At 36.6% G+C, this 15,740-nt stretch overlaps 1 protein-coding gene across 3 annotated transcripts in view; it reads left to right on the top strand.

Annotated features, from left to right (window-relative positions):
* LOC101167472 (connector enhancer of kinase suppressor of ras 2) overlaps positions 1–15,740 on the top strand; it is a 32,744-nt gene that overhangs the window by 1,458 nt on the left and 15,546 nt on the right. For 2 of the 3 annotated variants that reach the window (XM_011483600.2, XM_011483599.2), the window contains exons 2-8: positions 4,280–4,443; positions 5,587–5,789; positions 6,550–6,655; positions 7,501–7,542; positions 7,627–7,746; positions 10,298–10,357; positions 11,782–11,850. In XM_011483600.2, coding sequence (XP_011481902.1) covers positions 4,280–4,443; positions 5,587–5,789; positions 6,550–6,655; positions 7,501–7,542; positions 7,627–7,746; positions 10,298–10,357; positions 11,782–11,850 — 764 coding nt within the window. The remainder of the gene's footprint in view (positions 1–4,279; positions 4,444–5,586; positions 5,790–6,549; positions 6,656–7,500; positions 7,543–7,626; positions 7,747–10,297; positions 10,358–11,781; positions 11,851–15,740) is intronic. The other variant, XM_011483601.2, reaches the window with a different exon arrangement.

Below are 15,740 nucleotides of genomic sequence, written 5' to 3'. Positions count from 1 at the left end.
TAGATGCCCAAACACAATAATCAAAAGGAGATGCAATGGTTTAAAATGATATGTAAGGACAAGTGAAAGGAGCACAGAGCAGGAAGTGGAGCTCGGACAGAAGAGAGGATTCTTCAGTGGCAAATAGAGCAGAGAGGATTCTTGTGCCAAGTCATGATAATTTGAAGTGAGTAAAGTGGTACAAAGAGTCACAGAGGGAGGGGGTCATCTCAGTGTCACTTCAGTCCTGAAGCCATGAGGACTGACTGCATTATTTGGTCTTTAGTATTCAGATGTTATACCATAGGGTTCTGCACCATGACATCACTGGGGGCCAAAGGGGTGCACCAGTGACCTTCCCACAGTCCTAACCGCCTTTCTTTGTTTGAAGTTTTATGGGAGCTCAACGGTTTATCTGTTCCCAGCTGTGACAAAGCTGTTTAAACAGGAGTTTGATCTCCAAAGAGGAAAGAGTTCCAACTTTGAGGGGAACATTTGTTTCAGGAATACCCTCTAAATGGCATCTGGGCAGACACGGCATATTTGCATTTCATTGTTGTATGACGTGTTTAATTATTCGGATATACTGCGCTGCGGGCCAAATGCAGGCTTTTTTCATTTTTCTCCTTTTCTGTGTTTGACAGTTTGTGTCAAAACAATTTACATTTCATAAAGCAGATCAGTTTTATCATTGTTCTTAAGAAGTGCTCACTCTCTTCGTGTCTGACACAAACACTGACAATGATGAATGACTGTACCACTTGACACAAAGCCTTCATAAGGATACCATCACAGATTTATGGCTCTTTTTTCTTTAAATTACAAGTGGATTATCAGTAGTAGAAATCATTTGGGGTTTATAAACAGTAGGAATTTTAATTTTTTCCCCTGCATGCCTGATAATCTGACCAGAACATGAAAACTGATGCAACAGAAATGATTAAGTACGGTCAGTGAATGACGCTGTCTATAGATGGGGATTTACGTAACAAGCTTTTCCTTTGCATTGAAAATATACATATGCCAAGAATGCATTGCCAACAAGGGAGTGGTTTTTTTTGGGCAAAATTTCAAAAGTTGTGCTTTAATAGATAATTATTACTGAAAGCATTTATATATTCTCAATGATGTCATCACTTAACCTTTCAGAAATGTCATGACCTTCCTTCACTTGTTTTCTTGATTTTACCCAGCAGAGACTACCTCCCTTGTGGTTTCTATGGCAACAAGGGGGTATACTTAATAGACCTAGAGAGTCTCCATTAACTTGGTAAAGAGGTTGATTCGTTAAGCCTTTAAGTAATGGGGAAACCACCAAGCTCCCTCTTCTCCATTTAGCTGCCAGTTAAACTCGACGTGAATGCGTAATCGAGTTTCCTCAGTGAGGTCTGAATCTACGTGTGCTTCAGAGCAACAGTAAGGCAAGCTGGGGAAATAGTTGTCAGGTTATGTTTGCATGTGGGTGGTGCATAGAGAAGAATCAAGACAGTGGGAAAAAGGACAGACAGTGATTGGAAATTGATGGAAATCCAGTAAGCATGTTGTAGTTTGTTTTCAGCTTGTTGGTTAGAAAGGGAATCAAACCGTCAGATAGCTATGCCTATACGGCAGATCCCATTGGCGTCTTAAACGTTATGGGAACTGCCAGTGCTTTGCATGTTGTCTCTGTGCCTGCATGGATTGTCTCTGGGTTCTCTGGCTTCCTCCCACAGTTAAAGCTGGGATTGGCTCCAGCCCCCCCCATGTGACCCTGAACTGAATGGAGTGTATATAGACTAAGACAGAAAGACAAAGAACAAGGATTGAGATGTAGATGTTTTTAACAAGGCCTAGCTGCATCTTGAGAGAATCCCCTGAAAGGGTTAACATTCTTTTCTCTGGGGTCTTGAACAAAGTTAAACCAAAAGTGTTGAAAATGTTTCCTTGTGTTTTTCCCTACTAGAAACAAAAACCTTTCATTTCTATTAATTAGCATTTATCCGACATCACTTGTTCATTCGGAGCAAAAATACAGAAATCTTATTAGATTCAAACACATTTTTCTCTTTATGCATTATGGCTAATAATGTGCTTAATTGTCTGTGGAGGAACCCCAATCGAGAAAACATCTCAACATCGTGTACATCTGTGAGCTTTAAAGTAGGATTTTTGAGAAACCTGACATGTAAATTTGTAACAAAATAAAAAAAATTGACACTGCCAGAAGGGATTTGATCAAATAATTATAATTTTTAACTTTCCGACTGCTTAGATTTTTAAAAAACATTGTCTTGTTTGCAAGCAATAACAGGAAAGCATGAAGATAAAGCATGTTTTTCTGGAAATAAAAGAGAATGAAAACGGGCTTTGTATACATTTATCAGAACAGAGAAAACAATAAAATCAGCACACAATAATTGCTAACTTTTGTGGCAGAAGCAGTTGCATCATATTAACACACAAAAAAGGAAAGATCTTTTTCAAGCTGTCTTCCTTAGACTTTGCTTATTTATGAAGGCAGGCCAATGTTGTAGAATCAGCAGCTGCAGCAGAGTTCCTGGTATCTATAGTTGTTTTTGTCTCGCCTGGGTGGTAGTTCAGCGCTGTGATTACCTGCTTCTTTGCCTCAGAGGTGCATGAGTAACATATCAACTTACAGCATCCATTTAACATCTGCACTCACAAACTGACCCCTGACAAAAGCACACCAGTCCCTCATGAAGAGCCTGTGCAAAAACAGGTGTATGCCGTTTTTGATTAAATATATTTATCTAAAATTCCTCTGTGGTCTAAATGGTCTATACAAGGGGTTTGCAATCTTTAACAATAAAAGAGTCATTTGGGCCTTTTTCTTGCTGATCCAAACCAAGTAGGAGCCACAAAGTCTTTTTTACCCCTTTAAGAAAATTATTTGACAACTCTTTGAATCCATAACATTGTTACTTTTGTAATAAATATGAATTATATTTCTTTTTTGGCAAAAGTAAACTCAGAAATGTGAAGAGTAACTACTATTTTCTCATGATGTGACTTTTTTTTTTTTACAGAAGCTCGTATGACTTCCTTTCAAAATAAAAGACTTCCTCTGCCAAATAGGATCATCCCAGTGGAGCTAACACCCTCCTATGAGAGGTTTTGAACAACACGGGACAAAAATGGCATTGTACTTTGTTATACCTACTTTGGTCTACTGTAATGATCCATAAAACTTTTCCTATTCACCATAAACATAACTTTATTGGTTTATGATTCAGTAAAAAAGATTTATAAAGAATATAAAAGTTTTTATTTTCAACAACTCTCAATGCAGCATAATACAACATGTTTTTTAAACTCATTAAACAGTTGAGTAATAAGAAAAGATCAGACTTTTAATCAAAGTTTTACTTAGTATTTGAAACCTGTGCATTCTAGAGGAACTACAAAGCAAACACGGCCTCTTGATGTCAGCAGGGATGTAAAAACCTTTACATGGTTTATCTTACTTCTAGCTGCACCTCAGCCGTAAATTTATAGACTTTATTATTCTAAATTAAATCAATGCTAATTTAGTAACTCTTACTGTTAAAAACTGACCACTATTTTATTTTTCATTAGCAATAGGTCTATAATTGAGGGGTAAAAAAGTGCCATTGGACTCCAGAGCCTCAGGTTTCAGATGCCTGGTCTATACCATTTGCTCACTGTCCACTGATTTATGTATCACGTCTATTGTTTTAGTAGTTTTCATCATTTTGCTGTTCTAATAGGGATAGTACACTATACTTCTGTGGAAACCTTCTAAGAAATGTTTAAACCATGCTGAGCCAATTCTAAAATAAAATCTCACACAAGAAAGTCACATGTAGAATTCATATTTTAATATTTAACAGTGACAGTTTGCAGCCCCTTTCATGTTGTACAGTGGACTTATTATGCAAAACTGCTGCTAGCGATCTAACATTCGCTACCTCTTTATAAGTCCTTTTCCATTTAAGTGTAACAAAACTCATAGAGTGAGGAGCAAGTATACATTTGCCTTAATGTCTTTGTGTGTTCATTATGGCAGTCAAGCATTGCAGCTGAGCTATGCTACTTTAAAGCAGAAAATGCAGCTTTTTAGCAAGGCAAATTTTGTGAATTTGATTATTTGACTCAAGCAGTTTTGAACCAAGTGCATTTGGAATGTCTGAGGACTCATAACACATCCAGACAAAGACAGAAACACAAAGTTGCATTAGATCACACAGCGCAAATAACAAGAAGTCAGAAAATCCTAAAGGTTTCTGAAACAAATTTAGAAACTTGCTATGTTGAACATTTTCCTGTGTGGCTCCCTCAGGTCTCGATGATTGCCTGCAGCAGTATATCAAGACCTTTGAGAAGGAGAAAGTAGGGGGAGACCAACTGCTGCGAATCACCCACCAAGAGCTGGAGGATTTAGGAGTATCCAGAATTGGTCATCAGGAGCTCATTCTGGAGGCTGTGGACTTGCTTTGTGCTCTGGTAAGTCCTAACGTCCTACTCCATCTTTCCTCTGCCTGTTGTTATCCCAAAGTCACTGCTGAAGGTTTTCACTGTATTGCATACTTTTTAAAATGTTTTAAATTGTGTTTTTAAGGACGTGTGTCCATATTTGTGCTTCAGGACAGAGGAAAAAGGTCATTTCAGGCTCCAATTTGAAAACATCACATCAGATCTCTTTATGTTGGGAAAATAGCCAAAAAAATCCTTTTTCAGGCAAATCTTACAGCTGTCATAAGTGCTGACATGGATTATAGCCTATAAAAGCAACCTCTGCTTCTCATTTGAGATACAGGTTTTTTTGTGTGTCAGCATGATAGACTCTGTCTGACTAAGCTGATGGGCTGATGAGGTGGACTGAATAATATTTTTGTCAGCTCGAAGCACAAACTTTTTGTTAAGGCAGAGTCCTGCTGAACCAACATCATCAAATCTCTGTTCAGGAGCAGCACAGGCACCATATAAACTATAGATTTGGATTCTTTCATCCAACTTGAAAGGAGGTTGCACCTCTAAAAAGGTTTAAAATATAGATTTTGTTTTGATTTATAAATTAGATGGGTATATAGAATATAAAAGGGGGAGGATAGATGGATGTGAAGCTAGACTGCAACAGAGAGGAAGATATATGGAGATGGGCATGTTTAAACCCAAAAGACCTTGAGAGAACTTGGAGGGAGATTTACTGGACTGATAGCGCAGATGCGATCTGAATGTAAACTGTGCTCATCTCTCATGTCGGCATGGGGGGCCCTGCTTCAGCCTTAAAGCTTCTTACGTAACTAGGATTTGGTTTAAAGTCTGTCAGGCACTCCTGTATTAAATATGATTAGTGCCCCTCCTGCTGCTCCCTCTCCTCCCAAGAAACTCCACGCGTGCAGTTTGGAGGAAAATGTGTGTTCATCTATCCATGGGCATTCAAACTGACAGCTGTTTTGTCACGTGCTGGGTGGCATCCACAGCTTTTCTGTTGTGAGGGGGTTGGTCTTCCTATGGTCGCCATGGAGAAGTGTCAGGACAAAAATAGGCTTTGGTCTCTACAATGGAGAAATTCTTCAGATGGCTCACAGCGTAAATGAATGTTGATGAAATGGGGAAACTGATCCGCTTCCTCTTCTCATCCAGAATTATGGGCTGGAAACTGAGAATCTGAAGACGCTCTCTCATAAGCTCAGTGCATCTGCAAAGAACCTGCAGAACTTCATTACAGGTCGGCGGCGCAGCGGCCATTATGATGGCCGAACCACTCACAAGCTACCCAATGACTTCCTTACCTCAGTGGTGGACCTGATTGCTGCGGCCAAGAGTCTGCTTGCATGGCTGGACAGGTTAGATTTGCAAAATGACGAGCCTCCTGGCGTTCAAACATGCTGCGGAACTCATATAATGCATACTTAAATACACTTTGTTTTTTACTGGAGCCGGTTATTAGAATAATTATGCATTTTGTGGTACAAATAACTACAGAATACTATATATATATATATATATATATATATATATATATATAAAATACACATATAATAGTATTCTGTAGTTACCCCTCAAGTTTAAAGACTACATTTGGTGCATTAACAGCCCATGTTGTTGAGACTGGGACAAATAGACATTGAATATTTTTGTGACAAATGAGTGGTCACCATCTTTATAAATGGTTGACAATTACAGTGTAACAGATTGATCCCAAAAAATGTAAACATTTTGTATGTTATTTTGTATTTACTGTGAAGCTCTATGCGTTTTTTCAAGACAGAATCCTCTATTTTTGCTGCTTTTAAGAAATTAAAGCAAACATAATTTGCAGATTGCATGTAATTTGAATTCCTATTAATTTAAAATTCTATACAGAAAAAAATAGATATAAAAATTGTGGGAGATGAAATAAAATTAAGATTGGTGGCTTGTGGTTACATTTAAATGCAGATTTTTTTAAATTCCAAAATGCAGAGCATTTGAACATTTAGCCATTAGCCAAATGATTAAATCTGAGTTTATACTGTTTTAAGTGAATCATTTGCTAAAAAAATGTTTCCACAAATTTATCAGTCCTTTAATCTCAAAGATGTTCGGTCTAATGGTTCACTCTAGGTGTTCCTTCTTTTTCAGGTCTCCGTTTGCCGCGGTGGCAGATTACTCAGTGACCCGAAACAATGTGATCCAGCTGTGTCTTGAGCTCACTACCATTGTGCAGCAGGTGAATCAACCTTTAAGGTTAACAGAAGGATGTGCAGCTCAAAATGTGGGGTTAATTCTCCTACATTCCTAACCGCACATAAACAGCAGCACAATCCAAAGGATTTTATACAAATCCACAAAAATTATTTTGTGCCTCTTCAGATTTTTACTGAATCTCCTTGTTTAAATCTTGCATTTATAACACTTTCACATCAACATATGTTTGGATGCATTTCATTTTCCTTCCCACATAAAAAATAGACATTAGCAAAATAAAAAGACAAGACATTTTTAAGGTCAGATATTTATGCACACTGACTTTTACTTTTAGTGACTGACACATTTCTTAATGATTACTGTGTCTTCTTGACTTCAAACACATGAGGCAGTTGCAGCTACATTTGTCATGGATCTAATAATATCTCATCAGGTGAAATCACATGTTTTCAGAGATCAGTGTTTGCGGTTTTGAAGTTGATATTTTTCAAAAATCTGACTCAGGAAAAAGGAAGGAAGTGATTCTTAATCATTTTTAGTTGGATCTCTGAGGAGGTTTTAAATATATTTATAGATTTTAAATGAAAAGATTTAAAAATAAAATTAAATGTGGGAGTGAAAGTGGGACAAAAAGAGAGGGGCTGCAGAATGAAAAAGCAAAGGAGAAAGAGAGAGAGAGAGAGCCATACCTCCGCATTGGTGACTCACTTGTTTTGTGTTTGTGTGTGTGCCTGTGTGGGATTGTTGGTGGCTATGAGTGCCAAGTTGCTCAATTTCTGCTTATGTCCACCTACAGCACAAGTGCCAGTAATAACTCTATTAAAGAAAATTCTCTTGAGGTAACGGTGTTCTCTGAATGTTGCCCAGGACTGCTCGGTGTACGAAACAGAAAATAAGATCCTGAATGTGGTGAGTTCCTGGCTTCAGTCAACAGGACTTTAAGAATATTGGTCTCATGTGTGCACACTTTAACCTCTGATGTCTCCTCCTCAGTGTAAGACACTGTCCGAGGTGTGCGACCAAATCATCTCACTGTCTTCGGATCCCATGGTGTCCCAGTCTGCACATTTGGAGGTTGTGCAGCTAGCCAACATAAAATCCACTGAAGGCTTGGTAAGAACTTTTCCTGATCTTGATTACTGTGAAATTCATAGAGACACTGCCTGGTTTTAAACAAGCAAAGAAACTCTGTAGGTCATATTTCCACATACAAAAAACACAGAGAAGCTAAGATTGCTTTGCTTAAATAAACAAAAAAGATTTTTTTTTTTATGTAGATTGATCAAGATGTAGCGGAAATTATTAATCACAAAATATGAAAATCTATAAAAAAATGTGACCAGAAGTGTATACAGTTTAGAAAAGGACAAATGGATTTTAAATCCTTTCTGACAGTAAAGTTTAAAAAAATATACTTTTTTAGAAATGCAGTTGTCTAAAACATTGTTACTGTTTTCCTGGGCTTTTTTGTCCCCATTTTGCTAAAACAATTCAAAGCTTGATCATCTTTAAGATCCACTCTGGTGAAAATCATGCGTTTGGTGTTTTCAGCATGTTCTTGTAGCATTTGTCTCTTGATGGAGGTCATATGTAAAGATAATTAAGCTTAAATTTGCATTTTGAGTAGTTCTTTTTTCAAGTCGTTGTGAATCAGGAGCAGACAAACTTATTAATCTTGTATGTGTGATACATAAGCTACTGTAGGAAGACCACATGCTCTCTGCTCTGCTCCATTCTGATGCAACCACTTGCAGACAAATAGATCCACATCTTTGTTTTCCTCATTTGAGCTGACATTTGGCTCCAAATTGTACATTTGGAAAGCTCCGATGTTGCTAACCATTTTTGTTACACTGCTAATGGTTGGTGTTGTGAGCGGCTGTAGCTAGGGGGAGAGTGTGTAAACAGACTAGGGATGATGAGAACGGCACTGGCTTACTTCACGCCAACGGTCCCGCCCACAACTCAGGGGTGGATTCGTGATGAACTCCTGCCGCTCTGCAGAAGCTATTCCTAGAAAACAGCACAGTTTTTTTTTATTCTTCAAAGCTCAAGCAAAAATAATAACTAATTCGAATATTTGGCACAATGTTCTTTCTCCAGCTGATAAGCCTTTGCAGCACTGTAAGATTATTATTATTATTATTATTATTAAAAGGGGTTACACCCTGGACAGCTTGGCAGTTCATCCCAGGACCTCATTTTCTTGTTATATCTTTAAAAAATGGAAAAAAACTTTCCTTTTCAGGAGCTTTTTTAAAGTGTCATAGTAACTGTGGATTGGACGGTCTCTTTTCCCACATGGCACACATTTAAACTCATCATGTGCAGATTTTTCTCCAGCATTTCACTGTTAAACTGCAGCCTTTTTACAATAGTCCAACTGAATTGAATTATTACAACCATAAATAAATTAGCCCGATGTAAGGCTGCTTGTCTTCTGTGTAGCACTTTCAGACAGCTTGGGTTTTGAACCATTTCTCTCTAAAAAGCTTTTTTGCTTTAAATGCGCAATTGTACACAGTGTTTACGTTGGTTGGTTGTTTCTAAGAAAAGTGCAGATTGACACATACCCCTTTGATATTAATATTGGTATTCATGATCCTTTTGAGTTCATGTTTTACTTCGAAGCCCATCGAGACGACTGTTGTTGTGATTTTGGGCTATACAAATAAAATTGAATTGAATTGAATTGATAATAGTTTAAACTTTAATACAGAAACTTTAATGACACATGCGTTCGTCTGCAGTCCAGATTCTTTTCTGTGCTGTTTCTGACAGTAGAAATACCAAGGTCAGTGTTATGCAGCCTGTGCTGCTGTGCTGTCCAGTATCAAATTCAGCTCAGTTGTTGTAAAACTGGGTTTGCCTAGCTCCTGGCCATGTGAGTCACTTCCCGCACTAGAAACACAACGTATTGTGCTGAGCTAGAATGAGTAAAATTAAGATCTACAGCAACCATCACGCACTTATTATAAAGTTATTTGGTTGCACAGTGGATTTGCTCTTCTACTGTTTAACCAGCAGCTCTTTGTTGGACTCCATCTCTGCACTGACCTACACTCAGGCACAAGCTTTCTGCTCGCGGCCACAAAAAGAGCTGCCCCCACCCCCCACACAAATGCTCGAATTGGCCTTGGAAGTTCATTGAACCTTGAGTACAACAGTGGGCCAAGTGGCCTAAAATTAATGTCTTCCACTCATCCTGAAGTCTGGCATGCTGCTTCTGTTTATTTTCATGCTGCGTTCGCACACTTCTACATGTGTGATTTGTTTTTTGTACCACTTATGTGGCTTTCAGCGGGACGTTTTTGGTTTATGCCATTGAAAAACTCAACAGAAAGCATTTGTTTCAACGTGCTTGGAGTCTGACTTAATTTTAAATGAAGAAATTCAGACTCTTGCAGATGAGATTTTATGAGTTATGTTGTAAACCTCTTTTTTTACTGCTTAAGAATTTGTGAGACAAATCCAGGCTTTTTGAGATAAATCCTGATTTCCGTGCATTTCACACAGTAAGCAGATTAATGAAGATTTGCCAACACAAACTGAACACAGCCTGCTTTGTAAGTGTGGAAAGGCAGACATACAGTGAGTTTGTGCGTGTAATGTTTGAGCATTCCTGAAAAAACAAAGAATTACAATATTTATTAACTTCCTGCAGGGCATGTACATCAAATCAACCTATGATGGCTTGCATGTAATCACTGGGACCACAGAAGGAGTGAGTATAGGCCTCTTCACGCATGCCTTTGCCATTTACTTTAGCCGCATTTAACTTGCTGGAGCCACTCGTGCATCTACAAGACTCATCAGAAAACTAAAAGAAATTGATGTTTTAAGGCAGGTAATTCAGAAATGATTAAAACTCCTTGTAACTAACAATTCTAAATAGTTTAAAAAAAGTTTGAAGTTATGTGTAAATTTCAGTCCTTAACAAATTATTAAATCAGGCTGATTAAAAGGAAAACCTAGGTTTCTTTTAATCAGAAAATGTTCAAGTTGTATTTGGAAAAAAGAGAAACGTTTTTCTAGAGACTGATTCGGAATTAATACAGTTAATAGGAAAACCCATTAAGGAAGAAATTAAGACTAGAATAACAATTGATGAGAAGCAGGAGCAAGAGAACAAAACAAAATCCACTTTTCTCTTGTAACAGAAGCCTAAACAGTTAGAAGTTATTCAAGGTGAAAAGTTTCTGTCAGGCAAAGGAGCATTGGAAATGGGAGTCACTATCTTTATGGTAAACACACAAATTACCATTTTATTAATGAGACTTTTTACACTTTATCAGTGAAATGTTGATGCTGTAGACTCATTAATGCAGATCTTATAAACAAGATTAAAAAAATCCATAAATACACTAATCTTGTGGCCAAAAAAACATCTTAATTCCAGGAAAAATAAAAGCAAAGTTAAAAAAAGACTAAAGAAGAAAATTGTTTTAGTTGGAGAAGTTCTTAATTAACTTAATACAGAACGTTTACTCATTAACTAAGGATTGGAGTTGGTCTTAAAAATAAATTGATTAAACTTAGGCAATGTAATGTAATTTAATCACATCAATGAAGCATCTTTCTATTAAAGGGATCTTTTGTGGGGTTTTTATTGTGTAAATAGATTGTGTAAACTGATGCGGCAAAGAAGAAGCTAACATTTACAAAATTTCCCAGCAGCGACAAAACAACCAATCTGAATTTGAATCTGATATAAATTTAAACTCATAATAGAAGTGACACATTTGTTCAGTTTTATTCACAAGTCAAATGAAAACTGTTTCATAAATGACAAAAGATAAAATTTGTCAATGACTGTGTTGAATTGGAAATCTATTGGAATGTTAAATCCAAAAGATTTGTAGTCGTTTTGCAATAAGACCCAGCCATGTTTAAGATAATAAAGTAGCGTTATGGATGAACTGGTAGACCTCCATTTGGGAGTCTTTGCATCAGTACATATAATCTTACATCCTTTGGTTTGGTGGTATTAAGGAGAAGGTATCTGATTCTGAATTTTCTAGCGCTGAGTCACTGCAGTGCTCATGCAGCAGAAGTGATACATGTTCATCCATCACTAAGTTACTCTTAGGGTAATTACTTAGTAGAAATATGGACAAAATTTATTGGTAACTTCTTTTCCTCCATTAGTCTCTGGCTGACCGCTGTAAGAAAATCCATGCTGGAGATGAAGTCATTCAGGTCAATCATCAGACTGTGGTAAGACTATTAATTTATGGTTGAGCTTTTCATGTTTGATGCTGGAATTTGCATATTCTTGAGCATTATGCATGCTTTTTTTTCATTTACAATTGCAGATTGTTTATGCAAATGTGAGTTTAAAGTCTGCAATATTCTTTTGAACATGATGGAAGTCTAAGCTGTGTGAAATGTGTCCTATAGAAAATAGATTTCGATTTTACATGCCGCTTGTAGCACTCAGTGATATGCTGGTGATATTGTCTCCCGCAGTTAGTGTTAAAGGAAGACCTGCGCTTGTTGCTGTTTAGTTCATTTTATGTGGCTTGGAACATCTAGAGTTACATGGTAAAAGGAAAAAGGAAAAAGTTTTTTTTTAAATGTTGTTACAACACATTAATTTGCAAACCATGTTTTCTAGAGAAGTTAGGAGGATATCTCCATAACATAAAATTGAGATCTGTATTCTGCTGATTTTTGTAAAACTTTTTCAATTGTCACAAAAAATCATTCAGTGCTGTGTTTCGAAAAACTAAAGAAATTTATGTCAGAGCGAAGCAGCAAAATACAGCAAGTTTTGGGGGAGTAAAGGTTTAAGACTGAAAAGATCATTGTTTTCAAAATTCAAGAGCATTGGCTAACTAATTCAGGCATAGATTTGATATTTTGCTGCTTGTTCTTGTCTGTTTTGCAAGGACAAAACATGTTTACAGTATTTTGTGTTATAAAAGTTAGAGATAATCTTTAATTTTACACAGCCGCCTTCTTATCACATAAACCACCTTAAATCACCTAAAGCATGACAGAAATTAAGATTTTCTCTGGTTTGTAGGTTAATGGTTTTATTTTTCGGAAAATTGAATGTTGCTTGTCCCTATTATAAAATAAGACATAAATAAATATAAAAAAGACAATAAATGATAAATTACTTTAAAAAGTCAGTTTTATCCGCTCGCCTATGGCATTGAAGACAAGCAGAGGGCTTTTTAATGCCAATGAGTTTGAGGAAATTCAGTTGATTAAAATAATTTGGCCTCCAATCTGGCCAGGTTGTCAAGAACTAATAGGCAGGAGACCAGGCTTGTGACAGAAATGTCAAGGTTTAAAAAACAAACATAAACATGACAAAACTAGAGAGAAACATAAGGCACATGACCTGATCATGAGAAACTAAAAACCTGATATATGCTGGAGGTAACTGCTACACTGACATGACGACAGCTGTGTATGAGAGCCAATCTGAAAGATTATGTGACTGATTGAGTTCTCCAAACAGAACATGACAAAACCAAGCCCAAAGGCGCAATCCTCACTCAAATCCTCCCTGTTATGACCACAGAGTTTTAGAAGCTGAAAGCTGGAAGGCCTCAAATATGGATCTAGATTTTCTGAAGAATTTTAACAATTTGATTCACAAACTAATCAAAAAAGTCTAAATCCACTTAAGAGTGATTTAACATTTAAAACCCCAGTTTTTTTCATTTAAACTTTTTAGAAGAATCACATTCTGAATCCTTATTTTCTAAGCTAAGTTACTCAGAGATGGCGGAAAAAAGTATTTTCTGCTTTTTTTTCTTTTTGAAAATGTACCTCAAATTATAAGGATAAAACAAATGTCAACATCATTTAAATACGTCATTAGTAATTAGTTCATTTATTTTCGAAGTTTATTTATTTATGCAAAAACTGGAAAAGCAAACACTTTTTTACAACAAAATATTTATGCATGTTAAAAAAGCAAGTAGTGTTTTTCTTTTTGTAACCCCAAACAACTTATAAGCACAACTTGAATGCATATTATTGTTAGATAACCTAAGCATTTAAAATCTAAATTAGAAATTTCAGATGAGAATACTGTGCTGTTTAAACCAAAAACATTAGGCTGGTTATTTCTGTGCTATTGTTACCTTATTCAAACTGGCAGCTGGTAAAGCATGCCTCTTGGTACAGCTACATAAAAAGCCATTATTTAATTTAAGCTAAAAAAATACTCTGACTTTTGTGTTTCAACTGCAATAACACACAAGTTAAAATAAAAATGCACTTAATTACAGCAGTTTCACTTTTTGAGACAGAGACGCCAAAGGCTACTTCCAAAGGGTTCAGGAGCAGAACTGAATTTAATTGAAGTTTTCGTTTGTTTTGAGGAATTCTGAAGGGGCTGAATTCGTTATGGGTTTGACTTTTTCTTGGGTTTTATTTGTGGTAGCCAGAGTGAAATCCTATGAAAAACATCTTAGTATGATATAAAGTTTCTATCCTGAGCTCAAACTGTTGGTGTTGCTGCTCATTCATCTTATTTTACCTTGGGAGTTTGGTGATGTCTCATTAATCTTAGGCTTCCACAGTTTCAACCAGAGTGCAAACCAGCCCAAATAACAGACTGCTTTCACAGCAGACATTTTGGCATTAAAGCAGGAGAGGCGCAGGTCTGACTCATGATGTGAAAAACAACTCCATTCCGCTTATTTTAGGACTTTTCTATTTTGGTCACTCTTGACAAGAACATTTAATTGGACTGAGATATTAAATTATGTGTGCTCTGCTGCTATGAAAAGTCACATTTTTGGTCTGGACAGAGTTTAGTGGTCCTTTCTTGATTTTTGCCAGTTTGATTTAGCTGGAAAATTCTCTGCAGTCAGAATGCACTAACTTTAATTCAATATTTATGACATGGCACACTTTAACGCATACATTCTTTTACATTTCTCAGTTGAAGCATTTTTGTTTTTTGACACCCTGATATTGAGGTTAAGTCAAGGTAAAAAAAAGTGAAATGGTTTACTGGTGTTTTAGCCAATGCTATGGCAGGGGGAAACGTTCTCAGAGAGATGTTGGATCACGAAAGATGACCTGCTCCGGTTCATGCCGAGCGAGTGAAAGCTGAAGGAGTTTGGCAGTTAAAGTAGGCAATGCTGGATGTGAGCACACTGATGCATTTGATGATCCAAAACTGCACTGCCATGAATAACAACTATAATCTGCTTAGAATCCGTCAATTTGATTGTGTCTGACTCTCAGGTGAGGAAATACTTCCCATGTGTTTGAATTTCTTTAAGGAAACCAAATAACTCATTGAAGCAGCAATTAAATATTTGTTTAGGTCGCTGCACAAAAAAGGAACAAAAAAAAGTTGCCAAGACTGAGAAGCTGAAGAATAAACTTTAAAAAAAAGGTCACTAAGGAACTAAAAAAAGAGAAAAGAAGGAATGTTTTTAGTAGTTTAGGGATTTCTAATGAAGGCAGCTGGAAGTAGTCCAGCTTTAAAACAAAGACCAAAGCTCTCTGGATTTCACCATTAGAAGTTGACACAAGCATGACTGCTGACAGGTTAAACCAACCAAACACAAAAAAGCATATAATCTATATGACCTGTTACTTTTGACTGTGTGTCAGGAATGAATCACTTCAGGGAGACTGATCAGCTCTCAGATTTGAGGCCAATAGAACACGTTTAAAACAGCAACAAAAACACTAAATGCAAATCAACACTTTCTTAAACGTGAATTTAAAGAGAGCCCTGAAGGGACACGAATAAAAAAGAAACACTGAAAAACTTAAAGTAGAGAAAAATATGTTTTAGCATGATTTTATGAAACAAATTACACCTTATTACATAAAAAAAATGAACAAACATTATAAAAGTTAGTTGTAATTTATTTTAATTTTTTATATTTTTCCTCATACATTTCAAAATACAAAAAACCCTTTTCTGTGCAGCTATTCAGCAGCTTTGAACAGAAGCATGAGTTGCACTCAAATTCCCAGCCTTTAACAAAGTAGGAGACAAGATTTCTTTCTCCCCAAACCTGGCACATTTAGTTCAGCAGCAGATGGGAAGCTTTTTTTTTTTTGCCAAATACTGCATTATTAAAACTGGGCTAAAGATGACTTACTACTAGGCAGTCTGC

Source organism: Oryzias latipes, chromosome 14, assembly GCF_002234675.1.
Source record: "Oryzias latipes chromosome 14, ASM223467v1".
In the NCBI taxonomy this organism is placed as follows: Eukaryota; Metazoa; Chordata; class Actinopteri; order Beloniformes; family Adrianichthyidae; genus Oryzias; species Oryzias latipes.
This window is presented reverse-complemented; position numbering and strand designations above follow the sequence as displayed.